This window comes from Mesoplodon bidens (genome assembly GCF_964165515.1).
Source record: "Mesoplodon bidens genome assembly, chromosome: 8".
NCBI lineage: Eukaryota > Metazoa > Chordata > Mammalia > Artiodactyla > Ziphiidae > Mesoplodon > Mesoplodon bidens.
In genome coordinates this window covers 29,715,411-29,731,800 of record NC_138165.1, presented here as the reverse complement: position 1 = coordinate 29,731,800, position 16,390 = coordinate 29,715,411, and the positions used below count along the sequence as shown (strand labels likewise).

Here is a 16,390-nt window from a genome sequence, read left to right as displayed (position 1 = left end):
TTCGCTAGATTAGCAACCAGGCCCCTAAGGCCCAATCATTGGCTGGGCCCTCCTTCCAAACCGTGGTCTCAGTACCAACTGTGAATATTGTGCCCTTTAGATATGTCAGAATGAAAACAGTGCAATTAAAACCAGACTATTATCTGACTCATGATTAGACCCTATGAGATGAAAGCATCATGAACCCACTGATGAATATGTGATAATTATGCTAAGAGGCACACAGAAACAACCTTCTTTAGCAAAGAAGAAAAATAGCCAAGCTTTATCCTCTTAGCAAATATAACCCCGTGAGAGCCTTAACGATGAGCAGGTTTTGGATTTCACCAACTAAATCCTGCTACTCTGATCCTTCAGTCCTTAAGTGAAAAGCTGAATTGCTCAGGCTAGGATTTTCTGGTTGTGACCGGAAGAATCACAGAGAATATTCTCACCACCAATAACCAAGGGCAGGGGTTGTAACTGGATCATCAAATTTTTTTTGACTTGGCCAATTTCATAGACCACTAGAGCTAGAAGTTATCTTACAGATCATCTTTGTCAATCCTTCCTCTTATAGTTAAGGAAACTGAGACCCACAGAAGTGGCATGATGTGACCCCAGGGCAGAAAAAAAGTCTCCTGGCAGGGAACCCAGGACTCTTCCCAAAGCAGTTCATACACAGGGTTTCGGTGAAGTTGAGTGAATGCATTCCATACTCTGCATTTATAAGAGAGAAAGAGATGAGCAGCAAAGAAGTTGACATCCTGGAATTATTTTAAAAGTGAACATCTAGGGCATAGTCTTGGGTCTTAACAGATTCAGTGCCACCCCCTACAACCTCTACATCTGCATCACTGCTCAGTGGAATGCATTTCCAGAGCCTCTCCCTGGTAGAATGTCAGCTTTATGAGAGCAGGAGGGCTCTGGTTTTCTTGCTCCTCCTAATACCAGTAATGGTGTCTGGAAAAAAGTAAGTGATCCCTAAATATTTGGGGAATGATCAGTGGATTTTTTGTTTTAATGTCTGTCTTCCTCATAGACTGGAAACTGCATTAGGGAAGGCACCCTGACTGACACTGTGTTCCCAAGTCCCTAGTCTAGGGGAGATAACCAAAAAATACCTATTGAGTGAATAAAAGAACATTTCTATTATGTTTAGGGTATGGTATTTACTAGATATTAATGAATATAAATTAATTATTAAAATATTTTCAGCATAACCAGAAATTCAGTTTACCAGAGTTGGCCCCTGTGTTTCCAATTTCCTACCTTTCTGATGATTTCCTCACTTAACACAAGGGGGCAGTGTGAAAACTGAAGCGGTGGCTGAGGCCCTCCCTATAGGATTGATTTGATTTTGCCTGTGGACTATACAAGTCTTTCTATACAACTCATGTCTGAGGGGACTTAACTTCTTGTCAGGAACTCTGACAGAGAGACCGCAAGAGAGAAAGAACAGCAGAGGAGGAAACTAAAACTTAGGACTCTCACAAATCCTTCAAAAAGGCTGGTGCTCGTCCTGGTCCCATCACCCAGTGTGACGCTGTGTCACCTTGAACAAGTTGTTACAGTTCTCTAGATTCTAGGTTTGCCTCCTTGTTGACCTCACAGGATTTGTGTGTGTGTAAATTTCAACTAAGAAAATGTGATAGATTATTGAGAACTAATTTTGCAATGATAAGGTTTTATTGGAACTTGGCTCTGCAGTCACACTGCCTGGATTTAAATCCCAGATCTACCACTCACTCCCCTAAATTCTTTACGCCTTGGTTTGCTCTTTTGTCAAATGGGATCAATAAGGATACCTACCACAGGTGGTTATTAGAAAAGTTTAGTGAACTACTGTATATAAAGTTCTTAGATAGTGCCTAATTATTGTTTGTAGTCATTATTATTATTATTATAACAATGAAGTCAGATGGAGAATATCAAAACCCCTAGGAGGTGAAAAACTGAAATAAGCTTATGCTTTATCCATGCCTTATTTTACTTCTCTCTTCCTTTTCCTGTTTCCTCCCCACCTCCCCATTTCAATGGTGCAGCCAGCAGAAGAGAAGAGCATTATACAACATGCATGAACACCTGCTATTTCAAGTCAAACTTTGTACCTCAGCTGTTCAGCAAGAGCAAAATGGCCCCCCAATCCTTTTGTATTATTCAACCAACCTGCTTTGCATTCTGATTTGGTTTGCATATAGGTAAACTGCCCTCTTTTGACACTAAATTTGCAGCCATAGTGCTGTTTTTTTACAGACACAATGCCTGTTGGAGGGTGCTGCCAGCCCAAATAAAATACCGCTTCACCTTCTTACCTCCTGTGTGATGGAGACTCGAGACATTTTTAATCCTTTAGAGATGAGAAAAAAGAGCTAAAAAAAAGCTTAAAAATAAAAAAGAGCTAAATACATTACAACAAAGAGTCAACCTATCAAAAATGACAATATCCACTGATAGACAAACCAAAGGTAGGAGGAGAATAAAGCTGGTCCAGCTGTTTGCTTACCCCAAGAATATGGCTGAACAAGAAGGAATAGAAGGGTGTGACTGTCCCATTGACAGCTGCGCCCACAGCCCCTACCAGCATGTAGGGCCATTCTGGAGCATTAACTTTCAGAATCCTCCTCACTGGGGCAGGTTCAATTTCTTCTTCCACAGGAATGTTCTTGTCCTTGAGGGAAGAGGGAGTTACATTAATCATCTAAATTTCTGCATATACTCTTTTGTTATACAGCAGACCCTTTGGTATTCACAGATTTGAGTCATAGTTTGATTGGTTAGGAGTGACCTTAACGATCTATGAGACGAAGTGATTTGTTATTTTGTGAAAAATCGTTCTGAATTGCTTGCCACCATGCTGTGACTTGGATGGGATCGATCTTAGAGTGTCTACTCATCTGAAGGTGAGCTCGTAGTTCTCATTTCACAATTGCATAGGTATTAACTCTTGGGGAGTAATAAATATGTTGGATCTGTAAGAAAAATAACCCCCCAATTTTAGAAAGTTTTTCTGCTATAGTGGTATTTACATATTTGAGGACTTGTGAAATTTTCAAGATATGTCCTTCATAAATGTCAAAGCTCTAAAATCTTGTAACTGGCTAAAGCTCTAGGGCAGGCCAGTGTATCTAAACAAGGCAAAATAATTTTTAAAATGTATTAAGCGGTGTCGATGGTTATCAATTGCATGTTTTCTCTAAGGTTTTCCTTAACTAGTGCCCAGAAGTAAATGGTAATCAATTTGGATTTCTAAATTCTGCATTTTCTTCACAAGGAGTAAAAATTATTTCAAAATTTCCCTATTCCAATTTCTTTAGTTGCCATTAAAGTGTCAGAGCTAGCAAATTTTTATCCTCTTAAAGGCAAATATATTCAGAACATCATCGTTTTTACCATCATTTTTCCTTGTTATAGATATTGTTCAGTGCTTGGTCTTTAGGCCCATTATTCAATAATTTGTTAAATTTATTGCCCACTTTGTTCGAGAAAGGGTTTTAGGTGACGTATATAGATCTGTATTGATTTATTTTTTACTTTTTCTATTAAAATATACTAAAAATGTCTACAGCAAATTGACTACAAAACTATTAGTGCTCTCTTTCATTAATACGCAGTAATTTACGCCTTAGGGAGCTGAATGTCAGGAACAGAAGACAGCAAGGAACTTCAAATACTATACTTTCGCTTCCAAAGTCAAAGTCTACATTACCAAGTCAATTGAAATAAAAGGCTGGTGTCCCTCTCATTCTAGTTGCAAGCCAAATAGGACGGATGAAGGCAGCTCAGCTGGTGATAGATTTCTCAATGCCTCCATTTCAAGTTCTCTCTTGGCATGCCCTCAACAGTTGCACTTGTCATTACTACTCACTCATGCAGCAAATCCTTCAATGATTTCACCTCTGACATCTTACTAAACTCTAGGAAATCAATGCAGAGAGGAAGACAGGTGGCTGGGAAAGCATGAGGGAAACAGGTGTAGAAAGAATGAGGTTCTTGGATGGGCCTCATATGGTCACTAATGGAATATATCACTGAGTTCTTTAACTCTCTGAGGCTCAGTTACCTCCTCCTCAAAAGGAAAGTTGTGTGGGGAAGACAATTCTCTATGGGTCTCTCATGTTTCTGCACATCTTGTGAAAAGAGGCATGGACTTCCTCTGTTCAGGCTATTTCTTCAAGCATATTTGTACAGCAAATAGCCTTGGAGGACAGAGGTAGTGTCTCCAACCCAAGAAAAGGACAGATGTGCTTATTGCCCATTATAAAAACATCAGGTTCCTCAAGCCCAGGATTCCTCTCCCTGTTCATTTGCTGGTATCATCTGGCTCTCTTTGCATCAACTTAACGGGAAGTGGGGTTGGGCTGGGGAACTAGTGCAAATGCTATATTCTGGCTCCTGCTTGTGCTCTGAGTAAAAGGTCGTTTGTCTCTGATGCAGAGCTCTTGTGTATTCTGCCAGCATCCATGAAATTGGGTCAGGCTATAGCTTGCAATAGAGCAAGATATCAGACCCTTTACAGTTCTAAACAGTGGTTGGTGTCCAGTTCTGGACGCTTACCAGACTCATGTGGGTCGAAGATTAAAATTACAGATACCTGGGTCCCATCAACAGAAATTCTATTTTAGTAAGCCTAAGTGTGAATTTGTGTTTTAAAAAATACTCCTCAGGTAATTCTGATGACAAAGCCCATTTTTTGAGGTCCTCAGCAGTACACAATCTCCAAAACTTCTTCCAGAACTAAACGTTTGGGGTGCCATGTTTGAATGTTTTGAAAGTGTCAGCTGTGCTATACCATCTAGGGACATTAAACTCCAACATTTCCTGGAACCACTGTCCCACAAGATGGTCCACCCACAGTCTGATATGATACAAATTTCCCTGGTCTTCTGATATCTGAAGGTATCCCTAAACCTTAACAACAAAACCAAAGACATCTAAAAGCAGTATGAAGTACCTTTTGTCCAGTAGTTAACATTCCAAGATAGGCTAACAGGAAGCAAAATTTAATTAATTTGAATAATTTTGTTTTTTCCCCTTTCATTAAAAATTTGACTTTAAAGGAAACTATGCCCCAACCCCCCAAAAGATGAGGCTATTAAGATTGAATGATGTAAAAACTAGGAAATCTGTCCCTGAATAATTGACTTTTTTTTTTTTGCGGTACTCGGGCCTCTCACTGTTGTGGCCTCTCCTGTTGCGGAGCACAGGCTCCGGACACGCAGGCTCAGTGGCCACGGCTCACGGGCCCAGCCGCTCCGCGGCATGTGGGATCTTCCCGGACCGGGGCACGAACCTGTGTCCCCTGCATCGGCAGGCGGACTCTCAACCACTACGCCACCAGGGAAGCCCAGTAATTGACTTTTGATTGACTTTTATTTGATATTGCTAAAAGACAGTAGAAGAATAAAAGAAAATTAAAGTCACTATGTACAGAAGGGTTTTTACCTCTGGGATTTTGCAAAGCTAAGGACGAATTTACACATCTCAAAAAAGCTAAAAAGCTAAAGATTATATATAGCAAACAAGTAACTCACAGATAGATACAATTATTAAAGTTTATATATGCTTCCTCACTGCAGGGTTCCTGCCTCTATTGTGTCAATGTCAAGTTGCACAGTGCTCATTTATTTATCATATGTCATGAAGGATCCTGCTAGCAGCTCCAGTGCAAGGAGAAGGACAGTGGCTCTTGTTCACCTTTGCATCCCTAACACAATACCTGGCACGTGATAGGTGTGCAATCAGTGTTTATTGGATGAAAGAATGAATGAAGCTTTTATGCCCATGGCACATACATGCAACAAAACATTTATTTAAAAAGCACTGATCACTCACTTATAATGTAGATGGTACAATGCTAGACAATGAGCTTTTCCCAGCTTCCTTCCTTCCATCTCCTTGTGTAGGTCAGGTGAAAATATAACTTCCTACTTAAGTCTTATGTCCCGATTTCTATACTTTGTTACATTGACTTTGTCATGCCAATCCATAGGGGTCTCCTGCCTCGATAACGACTTTAAGATATGATGATAGGAAATGGTAACTATGACCAAGAAGCAGGGACTCCCCAAATAATCAAAAACTGATAGTCATTTCTATAGATCCTCTGTCCTATCTCTCAACCATTGCCTAAACCCTGTCTCCAAATTAGCTGTGATGAAGCTATGGATTTCTAATATTTGACCTTGACTCAATCTCCTATATATTCTACCTTTTTAGTTTCCCTAAAAGAGATGCCTAGATATCAGAGACTGGAACCTCTAGCCTGCAGGTTTCCCCTAATTCTAATCTTAATTTTGTCAGCATTGTAACTAAGATCTGACTCCATTTATGAGAGCCAAGAGTATAGCTTGGAGAGGAAGAGAAAACAGGCTGTAGTCATGGCTCTGTCACCAGCTAACTATGAGATGTTGGGTCAGACACCCCACTTAGAGTTTGGAAGGACAGACTTTTGAAACCATTTCCTGAAGTTTTCGGAGTCAAAACTCTAAGAGACCACAAGGTGGAGATAACTCCTTTATGTAAGTAAAACTTTTGCACTGCCACAGAAGGTAGAACATCTCCCAATTAACAGAAGGTCAGGTTAGAGCTTCTTCATCAAAATAAGAAAAAAAAAAAAAAAAAAAAGAATTTTGCCAGTGCTTAATCTTACAGAATTTAGTTAACTATTAAAAAACTTTAAAATGTACTTGGATGAGAAAGTCCATAACAAGATTAAATTTTATTAACCTTGATTCTGTTGTTTACTTTTAAAAAATACTTAATTTTCAAATTAAAAAGATTCTAATATAATTATCCTACAAATGAGCAGTATTAATATAAGCATAAGACCTTTATTTGCTTCAAGCTTTAGCAAAATCGCATTGGTGTCCCTGTCACTTTCTTCCCTTTTTCCTTTTCCTTCCTTAACTAGAGAGAGAAATTAGAGTGTCAATTTAATAAAATTACACTGCGTTAGGGAACATTTTTGTTTCTCTAAAACTCATCTCTATATTTGATTTAGGTTTCCATTTATTTAAATATCTCCCTTCTGAGTTTTCCCTGCCTCATGAGAACTCTGGGAACCTGATCTTCAGACCTCCAGGAAATCTGATTGTTCTCTGCAACAATGCTGAGTCATCTACCAGCTTCAACAAAAACAACAAAATTGAATTTTCTTTTCCTTCCTTCCTAACGCTCTTACTTTTATTGTCAAATATTTACCCAGAAGCTAGGGGGAAAAAATTAAAATGCAAAAATTGAATATGATTGGGACTTCCCTGGTGGCACAACGGTTAAGAATCTGCCTGCTAATGCAGGGGACACGGGTTTGAGCTCTGGTCCGGGAAGATCCCACATGCTGTGGAGCAACTAAGCCTGTGTGCCACAACTAGTGTGCCTGCACTCTAGAGCCCACGTGCCACAACTACTGAAGCCCGTGTGCCTAGAGCCCATGCTCCCCAACAAGAGAAGCCACCGCAATGAGAAGCCCGAGCACCACAACGAAGAGTAGCCCCTGCTTGCTGCAGCTAGAGAAAGCCCACGCACAGCAACAAAGACCAAATGAAGAAGCTTCAAGATGGCGGAAGAGTAAGACGCAGAGATCACCTTCCTCCCCACAAGTACATCAGAAATACATCTACATGTGGAACAACTCATACAGAACACCTACTGAACGCTGGCAGAAGACCTCAGACCTACCAAAAGGCAAGAAACTCCCCACATAGCTGGGCAGGGCAAAAGAAAAAAGAAAAAACAGAGACAAAAGAATAGGGGCGGGACCTGCACCAGTGGGAGGGAGCTGTGAAGGAGGAAAGGTTTCCACACACTAGAAAGCCGCTTCGCAGGCGGAGACTGCGGGTGGCGGGGTGTGGCGGGGGAAGCTTCGAAGCCATGGAGGAGAGCACAGCAACAGGGGTGCGGAGGTCACAGCGGAGAGATTCCCACAGAGAGGATCGGTGCCGACCGGCACTCACCAGCCCGAGAGGCTTGTCTGCTCGCCCGCCGGGGCAGGCGGGGCTGGGAGCTGAGGCTCGGGCTTCAGTCGGATCCCAGGGAGAGGACTGGGGCTGGCGGCGTGAACACAACCTGAAGGGGTTAGTGCGCCACAGCTAGCCGGGAGGGAGTCCGGAAAAAGTCTGGACCTGCCGAAGAGGCAAGAGACTTTTTCTTCCCTCTTTGTTTCCTGGTGCGCGAGGAGATGGGATTAAGAGCGCTGCCTAAAGGAGCTCCAGGGACGGGCGAGAGCCGCAGCTAAAAGCGCAGACCCCAGAGACGGGAATGAGATGCTAAGGCTGCCGCTGCCGCCACCAAGAAGCCTGTGTGCAAGCACAGGTCACTATCCACACCTACCTTCCGGGGAGCCTGTGCAGCCCACCACTGCCAGGGTCCCGGGATCCAGGGACAACTTCCCCGGGAGAACACACGGCACACCTCAGGATGGTGCAACGTCATGCCGGCCTCTGCTGCTGCAGGCTTGCCTCACATTCGTACCCCTCCCTCCCCCCGGCCTGAGTGAGCCAGAGCCCCTGAATCAGCTGCTGCTTTAACCCCGTCCTGTCTGAGCGAAGAACAGACGCCCTCAGGCGACCTACATGCAGAGGCGGGGCCCAATCCAAAGCTGAACCCTGGGAGCTGTGCGAACAAAGAAGAGAACGGGAAATTTCTCCCAGCAGCCTCAGGGGCAGAGGATTAAATCTCCACAATCAACTTGATGTACTCTGCATCTGTGGAATACCTGAAGAGACAATGAATCATCCCATATTGAGGAGGTGGACTTTGGGAGCAACGATATATATATATTTTTACCTTTTTCTCTTTTTGTGAGTGTGTATGTGTATGCTTCTGTGTGTGATTTTGTCTGTATAGCTTTGCTTTTGCCATTTGTCCTAGGGGTCTGTCTGTCCGATTTTTTCTTTTTTTTTAATCACTTAAAAATTTTTTTCTTAATAATTATTTTTTAGTTTAATAACTTTATTTTATTTTACATTATTTTATTTTATCTTCTTTCTCTCTTTCTTTCTTTTCTTCTCACTTTATTCAGAGCCATGTGGAGGACAGGCTCTTGGTGCTCCAGTCAGGCGACAGGGCTGTGCCTCTGAGGTGGGAGAGCCAAGTTCAGGACACTGGTCCACAAGAGACCTCCCAACTCCACGTAATATCGAATGGCGAAAATCTCCCAGAGATGTCCATCTCAACGCCAAGACCCAGCTCCACTCAATGACCAGAAACCTACAGTGCTGGACACCGTATAACAAACAACTAGCAAGACAGGAACACAACCCCATCCATTAGCACAGAGGCTGCCTAAAATCATAATAAGGCCACAGACACCCCAAGAAACACCACAAGACGTGGACCTGCCCATCAGAAAGACAAGATCCAGCCTCATCCACCAGAACATAGGCACTAGTCCCCTCCGCCAAGAAGCCTACACAACCCACTGAACCAACCTTAGCCACTGGGGACAGACACCAAAAACAAAGGAAACTACAAACCTGCAGCCTGCGAAAAGCAGAACGCAAAAACAGTAAGTAGAGCAAAATGAGAAGACAGAGAAACACACAGCAGATGAAGGAGCAAGGCAAATCCCCACCAGAACTAAGAAATGAAGAGGAAACAGGTAGTCTACCTGAAAAAGAATTCAGAATAATGATAGTAAAGATGATCCAAAATCTTGGAAATAGAATGGAGAAAATACAAGAAACATTTAACAAGGAACTAGAAGAACAAAAGAGCAAATAAACAGTGATGAACAACACAATATATGAAATTAAAAATTCTCTAGAAGGGATCAATAGCAGAATAACTGATGCAGAAGAACAGATAAGTGACCTGGAAGATAAAATAGTGGAAATAACTACCTCACAGCAGAATTAAGAAACAAGAATGAAAAGAATTGAGGACAGTCTCAGAGACCTCTGGGACAACATTAAATGCACCAACATTCGAATTATAGGGGTCCCAGAAGGAGAAGAGAAAAAGAAAGGGACTGAGAAAATATTTGAAGAGATTATAGTTCAAAACTTCCCTAGTATGGGAAAGGAAATAGTTAATCAAGTCCAGGAAGCACAGAGAGTCCCATACAGGATAAATGCAAGGAGAAACATGCCAAGACACATATTAATCAAACTATCAAAAATTAAATGCAAATAACAAATATTAAAAGCAACAAGGGAAAAACAACAAATAACACACAAGGGAATCCCCATAAGGTGAACAGCTGATCTTTCAGCAGAAACCCTGCAAGCCAGAAGGGAGTGGCAGGACATATTTAAAGTGATGAAGGAGAAAAACCTACAACCAAGATTACTCTACCCAGCAAGGATCTCATTCAGATTTGATGGAGAAATTAAAACCTTTACAGACAAGCAAAAGCTAAGAGAACTCAGCACCACCAAAGCAGCTTTACAACAAAGCTAAAGGAACTTCTCTAGGCAGGCAACACAAGAGAAGGAAAAGACCTACAATAATAAACCCAAAACAATTAAGAAAATGGTCATAGGAACATACATATTGATAATTACCTTAAATGTAAATGGATTAAGTGCTCCAAGAAAAGACATAGACTGGCTGAATGGATACAAAAACGAGACGTGTATATATGCTGTCTACAAGAGACCCACTTCAGACCTAGGGACACATACAGACTGAAAGTGAGGGGATGGAGAAAGATATTCCATGCAAATGGAAATCAAAAGAAAGCTGCAGTAGCAATTCTCATATCAGACAAAAGAGACTTTAAATAAAGACTATTACAAGAGACAAAGAAGGACACTACATAATGATCAAGGGATCGATCCAAGAAGAAGTTATAACAACTGTAAATATTTATGCACCCAACATAGGAGCATCTCAATACATAAGACAAATACTAACAGCCATAAAAGGGGAAATCCACAGTAACACAATCATAGTAGGGGACTTTAACACCCCACTTTCACCAATGGACAGATCATCCAAAATGGAAATAAATAAGGAAACACAAACTTTAAATGATACATTAAACAAGATGGACTTAATTGATATTTATAGGATATTCCATCCAAAAACAACAGAATACACATTCTGCTCAAGTGTTCATGGAACATTCTCCAGGATAGATCATATCTTGCATCACAAATCAAGCCTTGGTAAATTTAAGAACATTGAAATCGTATCAAGTATCTTTTCCGACCACAACGCTGTGAGACTAGATATCAATTACAGGAAAAAATATGTAAAAAATACAAATGGAGGCTAAACAATACACTACTTAATAACCAACAGATCACAGAAGAAATCAAAGAGGAAATCAAAAAATACCTAGAAACTAATGATAATGAAAACATGACAACCCAAAACCTATGGGATGCAGCAAAAGCAGTTCTATGAGGGAAGTTTATAGCAATACAGTTCTACCTTAAGAAACAAGAAACATCTCAAATAAACAACCTAACCTTAAACTTAAAGCAATTATAGAAAGAAGAACAAAAAATCCCCAAAGTTAGCAGAAGGAAAGAGATCACAAAGATCAGATCAGAAATAAATGAAAAAGAAATGAAGGAAACAATAGCAAAAATCAATAAAACTAAAACCTGGTTCTTTGAGAAGATAAACAAAATTGATAAACCATTAGCCAGACTCATCAAGAAAAAAAGGAAGAAGACTCAAATCAATAGAATTAGAAATGAAAAAGGAGAAGTAACAACTGACACTGCAGAAATACAAAGGATCATGAGAGATTACTACAAGCAACTCTATGCCAATAAAATGGACAACCTGGAAGAAATGGACAAATTCTTAGAAATGCACAACCTTCTGAGATGCACAACCAGGAAGAAATAGAAAATATGAACAGACGGATCACAAGCACTGAAATTGAAACTGTGATTAAAACTCTTCCAACAAACGAAAGCCCAGGACCAGATGGCTTCACAGGCGAATTCTATCAAACATTTAGAGAAGAGTTAACACCTATCCTTCTCAAACTCTTCCAAAATATAGCAGAGGGAGGAACACTCCCAAACTCATTCTACAAGGCCACCAACACTCTGATGCCAAAACCAGACAAAGATGTCACAAGGAGAGAAAACTACAGGCCAATATCACTGATGAGCATAGATGCAAAAATCCTCAACAAAATACTAGCAAACAGAATCCAACAGCACATTAAAAGGATCATACACTATGATTAAGTGGGGTTTATCCCAGGAATGCAAGGATTCTTCAATATACGCAAATCAATCAACGTGATACACGTTGCTCAATAGATGCAGAGAAAGCTTTCGACAAAATTCAACACCTATTTATGATAAAAACCCTCCAGAAAGTAGGCATAGAGGGAACTTTCCTCAACATAATAAAGGCCATATATGACAAACCCATAGCCAACATTGTCCTCAATGGTAAAAACCTGAAACCATTTCCACTAAGATCAGGAACAAGACAAGGTTGTCCACTCTCACCACTATTATTCAACATAGTTTTGGAAGTTTTAGCCACAGCAATTAGAGAAGAAAAAGAAATAAAAGGAATCCAAATCAGAAAAGAAGAAGTAAAGCTGTCACTGTTTGTAGATGACATGATACTATACATAGAGAATCCTAAAGATGCTACCAGAAAAGTACTAGAGCTAATCAATGAATTTGATAATGTAGCAGGATACAAAATTAATGCACAGAAATCTCTTGCATTCCTATACACTAATGATGAAAAATCTGAAAGTGAAATTAAGAAAACACTCCCATTTACTATTGCAACAAAGAGAATAAAATATCTAGGAATAAACCTACCTAAGGAGACAAAAGTCCTGTATGCAGAAAATTATGAGACACTAATGAAAGAAATTAAAGATGATACAAATAGATGGAGAGATATACCATGTTCTTGGATTGGAAGAATCAACATTGTGAAAATGACTCCTACCCAAAGCAATCTACTGATTCAATGCAATACCTATCAAACTACCAATGGCATTTTTCACAGAACTAAAATAAAAAATTTCACAATTTGTATGGAAACACAAAAGACCCCGAATAGCCAAAGCAATCTTGAGAAAGAAAAAGAGAGCTGGAGGATCAGGCTCCCTGACTTCAGACTATACTACAAAGCTACAGTAATCAAGACAGTATGGTACTGGCACAAAAACAGAAATATAGATCAATGGAACAGGATAGAAAGCCCAGAGATAAACCTACGCACATATGGTCACCTTATCTTTGATAAAGGAGGCAAGAATATACAGTGGAGAAAAGACAGCCTCTTCAATAAGAGGTGCTGGGAAAACTGGACAGCTACATGTAAAAGAATGAAATTAGAACATTCCCTAACACCATACACAAAAATAAACTCAGAATGGATTAAAGACCTAAATGTAAGGCCAGACACTGTCAAACTCTTAGAGGAAAACCTAGGCAGAACACTCTATGACTTAAATCACAGCAAGATCCTTTCTGACCCACCTCCTAGAGAAATGGAAATAAAAACAAAATTAAACAAATGGGACATAATGAAACTTAAAAGCTTTTGCACAGCAAAGGAAACCATAAACAAGATGAAAAGACAACCCTCAGAATGGGAGAAAAATATTTGCAAATGAAGCAACTGACAAAGGATTAATCTCCAAAATATACAGGCAGCTCATGCAGCTCAATATCAAAAAAACAAACAACCCAATCCAAAAATGGGCAGAAGATCTAAATAGACATTTCTCCAAAGAAGATATACAGATTAGCAACAAACATATGAAAGAATGCTCAACATCATTAATCACGAGAGAAATGCAAATCAAAACTACAATGAGATATCATCTCACACTGGTCAGAATGGCCATCATCAAAATATCTACAAACAGTAAATGCTGGAGAGGGTGTGGAGAAAAGGGAACCCTCTTGCACTGTTGGTGGGAATGTAAATTGATACAGTCACCATGGAGAACAGTATGGAGGTTCCTTAAAAAACTAAAAATAGAACTACCATATGACCCAGCCATCCCAGTACTGGGCATATACCCTGAGAGAACCATAATTCAAAAAGAGTCATGTACCACAATGTTCATTGCAGCTCTATTTACAATAGCCAGGACATGGAAGCAACCTAAGTGTCCATCGACAGATGAATGGATAAAGATGTGGCACGCATATTCAATGGAATATTACTTAGCCATAAAAAGGAATGAAACTGAGTTATTTGTAGTGAGGTGATGGACCTGGAGACTGTCATACAGAGTGAAGTAAGTCAGAAAGAGAAAAATAAATACCGTATGCTAACACATATATATAGAATCTAAAAAAAAGAAAAAAAATGGTCAGAAGAACCTAGGGACGAGACAGGAATAAAGATGCAGACCTACTAGAGAATGGACTTGAGGATACAGGGAGGGGGAAGGGTAAGCTGGGACAAAGTGAGAGAGTGGCATGGACATATATACACTACCAAACGTAAAATAGAAAGCTAGTGGGAAGCAGCCGCATAGCACAAGGAGATCAGCTCGGTGCTTTTTGACCACCTAGAGGGGTGGGATAGGGAGGGAGATGCAAGAGGGAAGAAATATGGGGACATATGTATATGTATAACTGATTCACTTTGTTATAAAGCAGAAACTAACACACCATTTTAAAGCAATGATACTCTAATAAAGATGTTAAAAAAACCCCGACTAAATGCAGCCAAAAATAAATAAATAAAATAAATAAATTTATTTAAAAAATTGAATACGATTGGTGCTGTTATGTTTGAAACGTCAGCGCAGTGTTTAGTTCCTTATCCCTTGAAGCTTATTAAACTCGTTACGTAATGCATCTTGTAGTTATGAGTGGCAGCACCATAGACATAAATGAAGAACCTGTTTCTAGAACTAGAAGAGGTGCTGAGTCCTTAATTACAAGATGCAGTAAGCAACCATGCTTGCTAAACGTTTTCTCTCACTGGATTCATCCTTCGGCTCCTGAGACAAGGTGTTCTTCTATGAAATTTATTTAAACCATCTCTATTAGATATTGAGACCTCTATCTATTTATTATCAATATATTAAAGCCAAAAGAGAGCCTTAATAATCCTTCCATCATATTTATAAGATTGTTAAGTAGTACTTTATTCCAAATTTAGCATTGTGAATCAGTGTTTATAATTACTCCCAAAATGGATTCTCATACTGAAATTCTTTAAAGACAATTTGAAATTACATCATGTACAATGGATGTGCTTGTAATTAAAATATTCTCTGACTCATTTTCTTTGATATATCTTGTGGTTTGGACCTTATTTTACTATAAAAATTTAATTTTGCATCCTAGTTTTAAAATCCCTTGATGTCCTACTACATGCAGCTCTGTAACTAAACAGAAAGATCAAAGAGTCTGTAGATCATGGGCAGGTTGGAATGGGACTCAACAGATTCTAGGTTTACATGTGTCAAATAAAGAGAAATGTTTGCTAGGTCACATGGTTACCAAATAAAGGACCTTCCGGTTAGGTTTGACAGAGCTATTCTCAGGGCAAGGCAAGGTGCCCAAGTTGATACAAACATAAATAATATATAGTCACTAACTTTAAGAAGCTTATAATTTAGTAACAGGATAAGATAACATGACCTGAAATAAGCCTCAATTAAGAAAACTGCCATGAAAAGATTCAAACGAAAAGTAATGGGGGATCGAAAATGGGAGTATCAGGGCTGAAGAATGAAGTTCAGTGATTAAGCAAGGATTTGAGGAGGAGGGATGGTCACCTTATGTGAAAGTTAGACTGTACCCACCACAGCAATAGACATCCTGACGAAGAAAGTTTAATATTGTTATATGTGTTGATTCTTCTCCTATCTCTTTCATTTTTATGTTGTTTTGAATGATGTTAAAATTAATAGTGTTACTTTTAAATGCACTCTTAAACAATTATTATAAAATTGTATGAACTGAACAAATGCCCATAAAACTTAATCAGTCCCCATTAGTTTAAAATTTGTGATAACTTGTATATCAAACATTTCTGTTGTCAAACACTTTTGTCAAGGTTACTATAATTTAAGAAGGAGATTTAAAATTTTACAAAAACAGTTTTCAGATATCCTTAACAATTTTTAAATGATACCTACATAATCAAATAATCTGCTAAGTACCTGTAATTTGCTTGTGTTTATTAGAATGGTTCATCTAAGAACTATCAATTAACCCTTAATAGCTCAGTTTAAGTTACCATGTATTCTTTTTTTTTTTTTTTTTTGCGGTACGCGGGCCTCTCACTGTTGTGGCCTCTCCCATTGCAGAGCACAGGCTCCGGACGCACAGGCTCAGCGGCCATGGCTCACGGGCCCAGCCGCTCCGCGGCATGTGGGATCCTCCCGGACCGGGGCACGAACCCGTATCCCCTGCATCGGCAGGCGGACTCTCAAGCACTGCGCCACCAGGGGAGCCCACCATGTATTCTTAAAAGTATTTAATTAATTTGTGTTTCT

General features: G+C 39.7%; 1 protein-coding gene across 3 annotated transcripts in view; it reads right to left on the bottom strand.

Moving 5' to 3' along the window:
• Positions 1-16,390, bottom strand: part of ABCB11 (ATP binding cassette subfamily B member 11) — a 97,622-nt gene that overhangs the window by 22,737 nt on the left and 58,495 nt on the right. For all 3 annotated transcript variants that reach the window (XM_081243140.1, XM_081243142.1, XM_081243141.1), the window contains one exon: positions 2,486-2,650. In XM_081243140.1, coding sequence (XP_081099266.1) covers positions 2,486-2,650 — 165 coding nt within the window. The remainder of the gene's footprint in view (positions 1-2,485; positions 2,651-16,390) is intronic.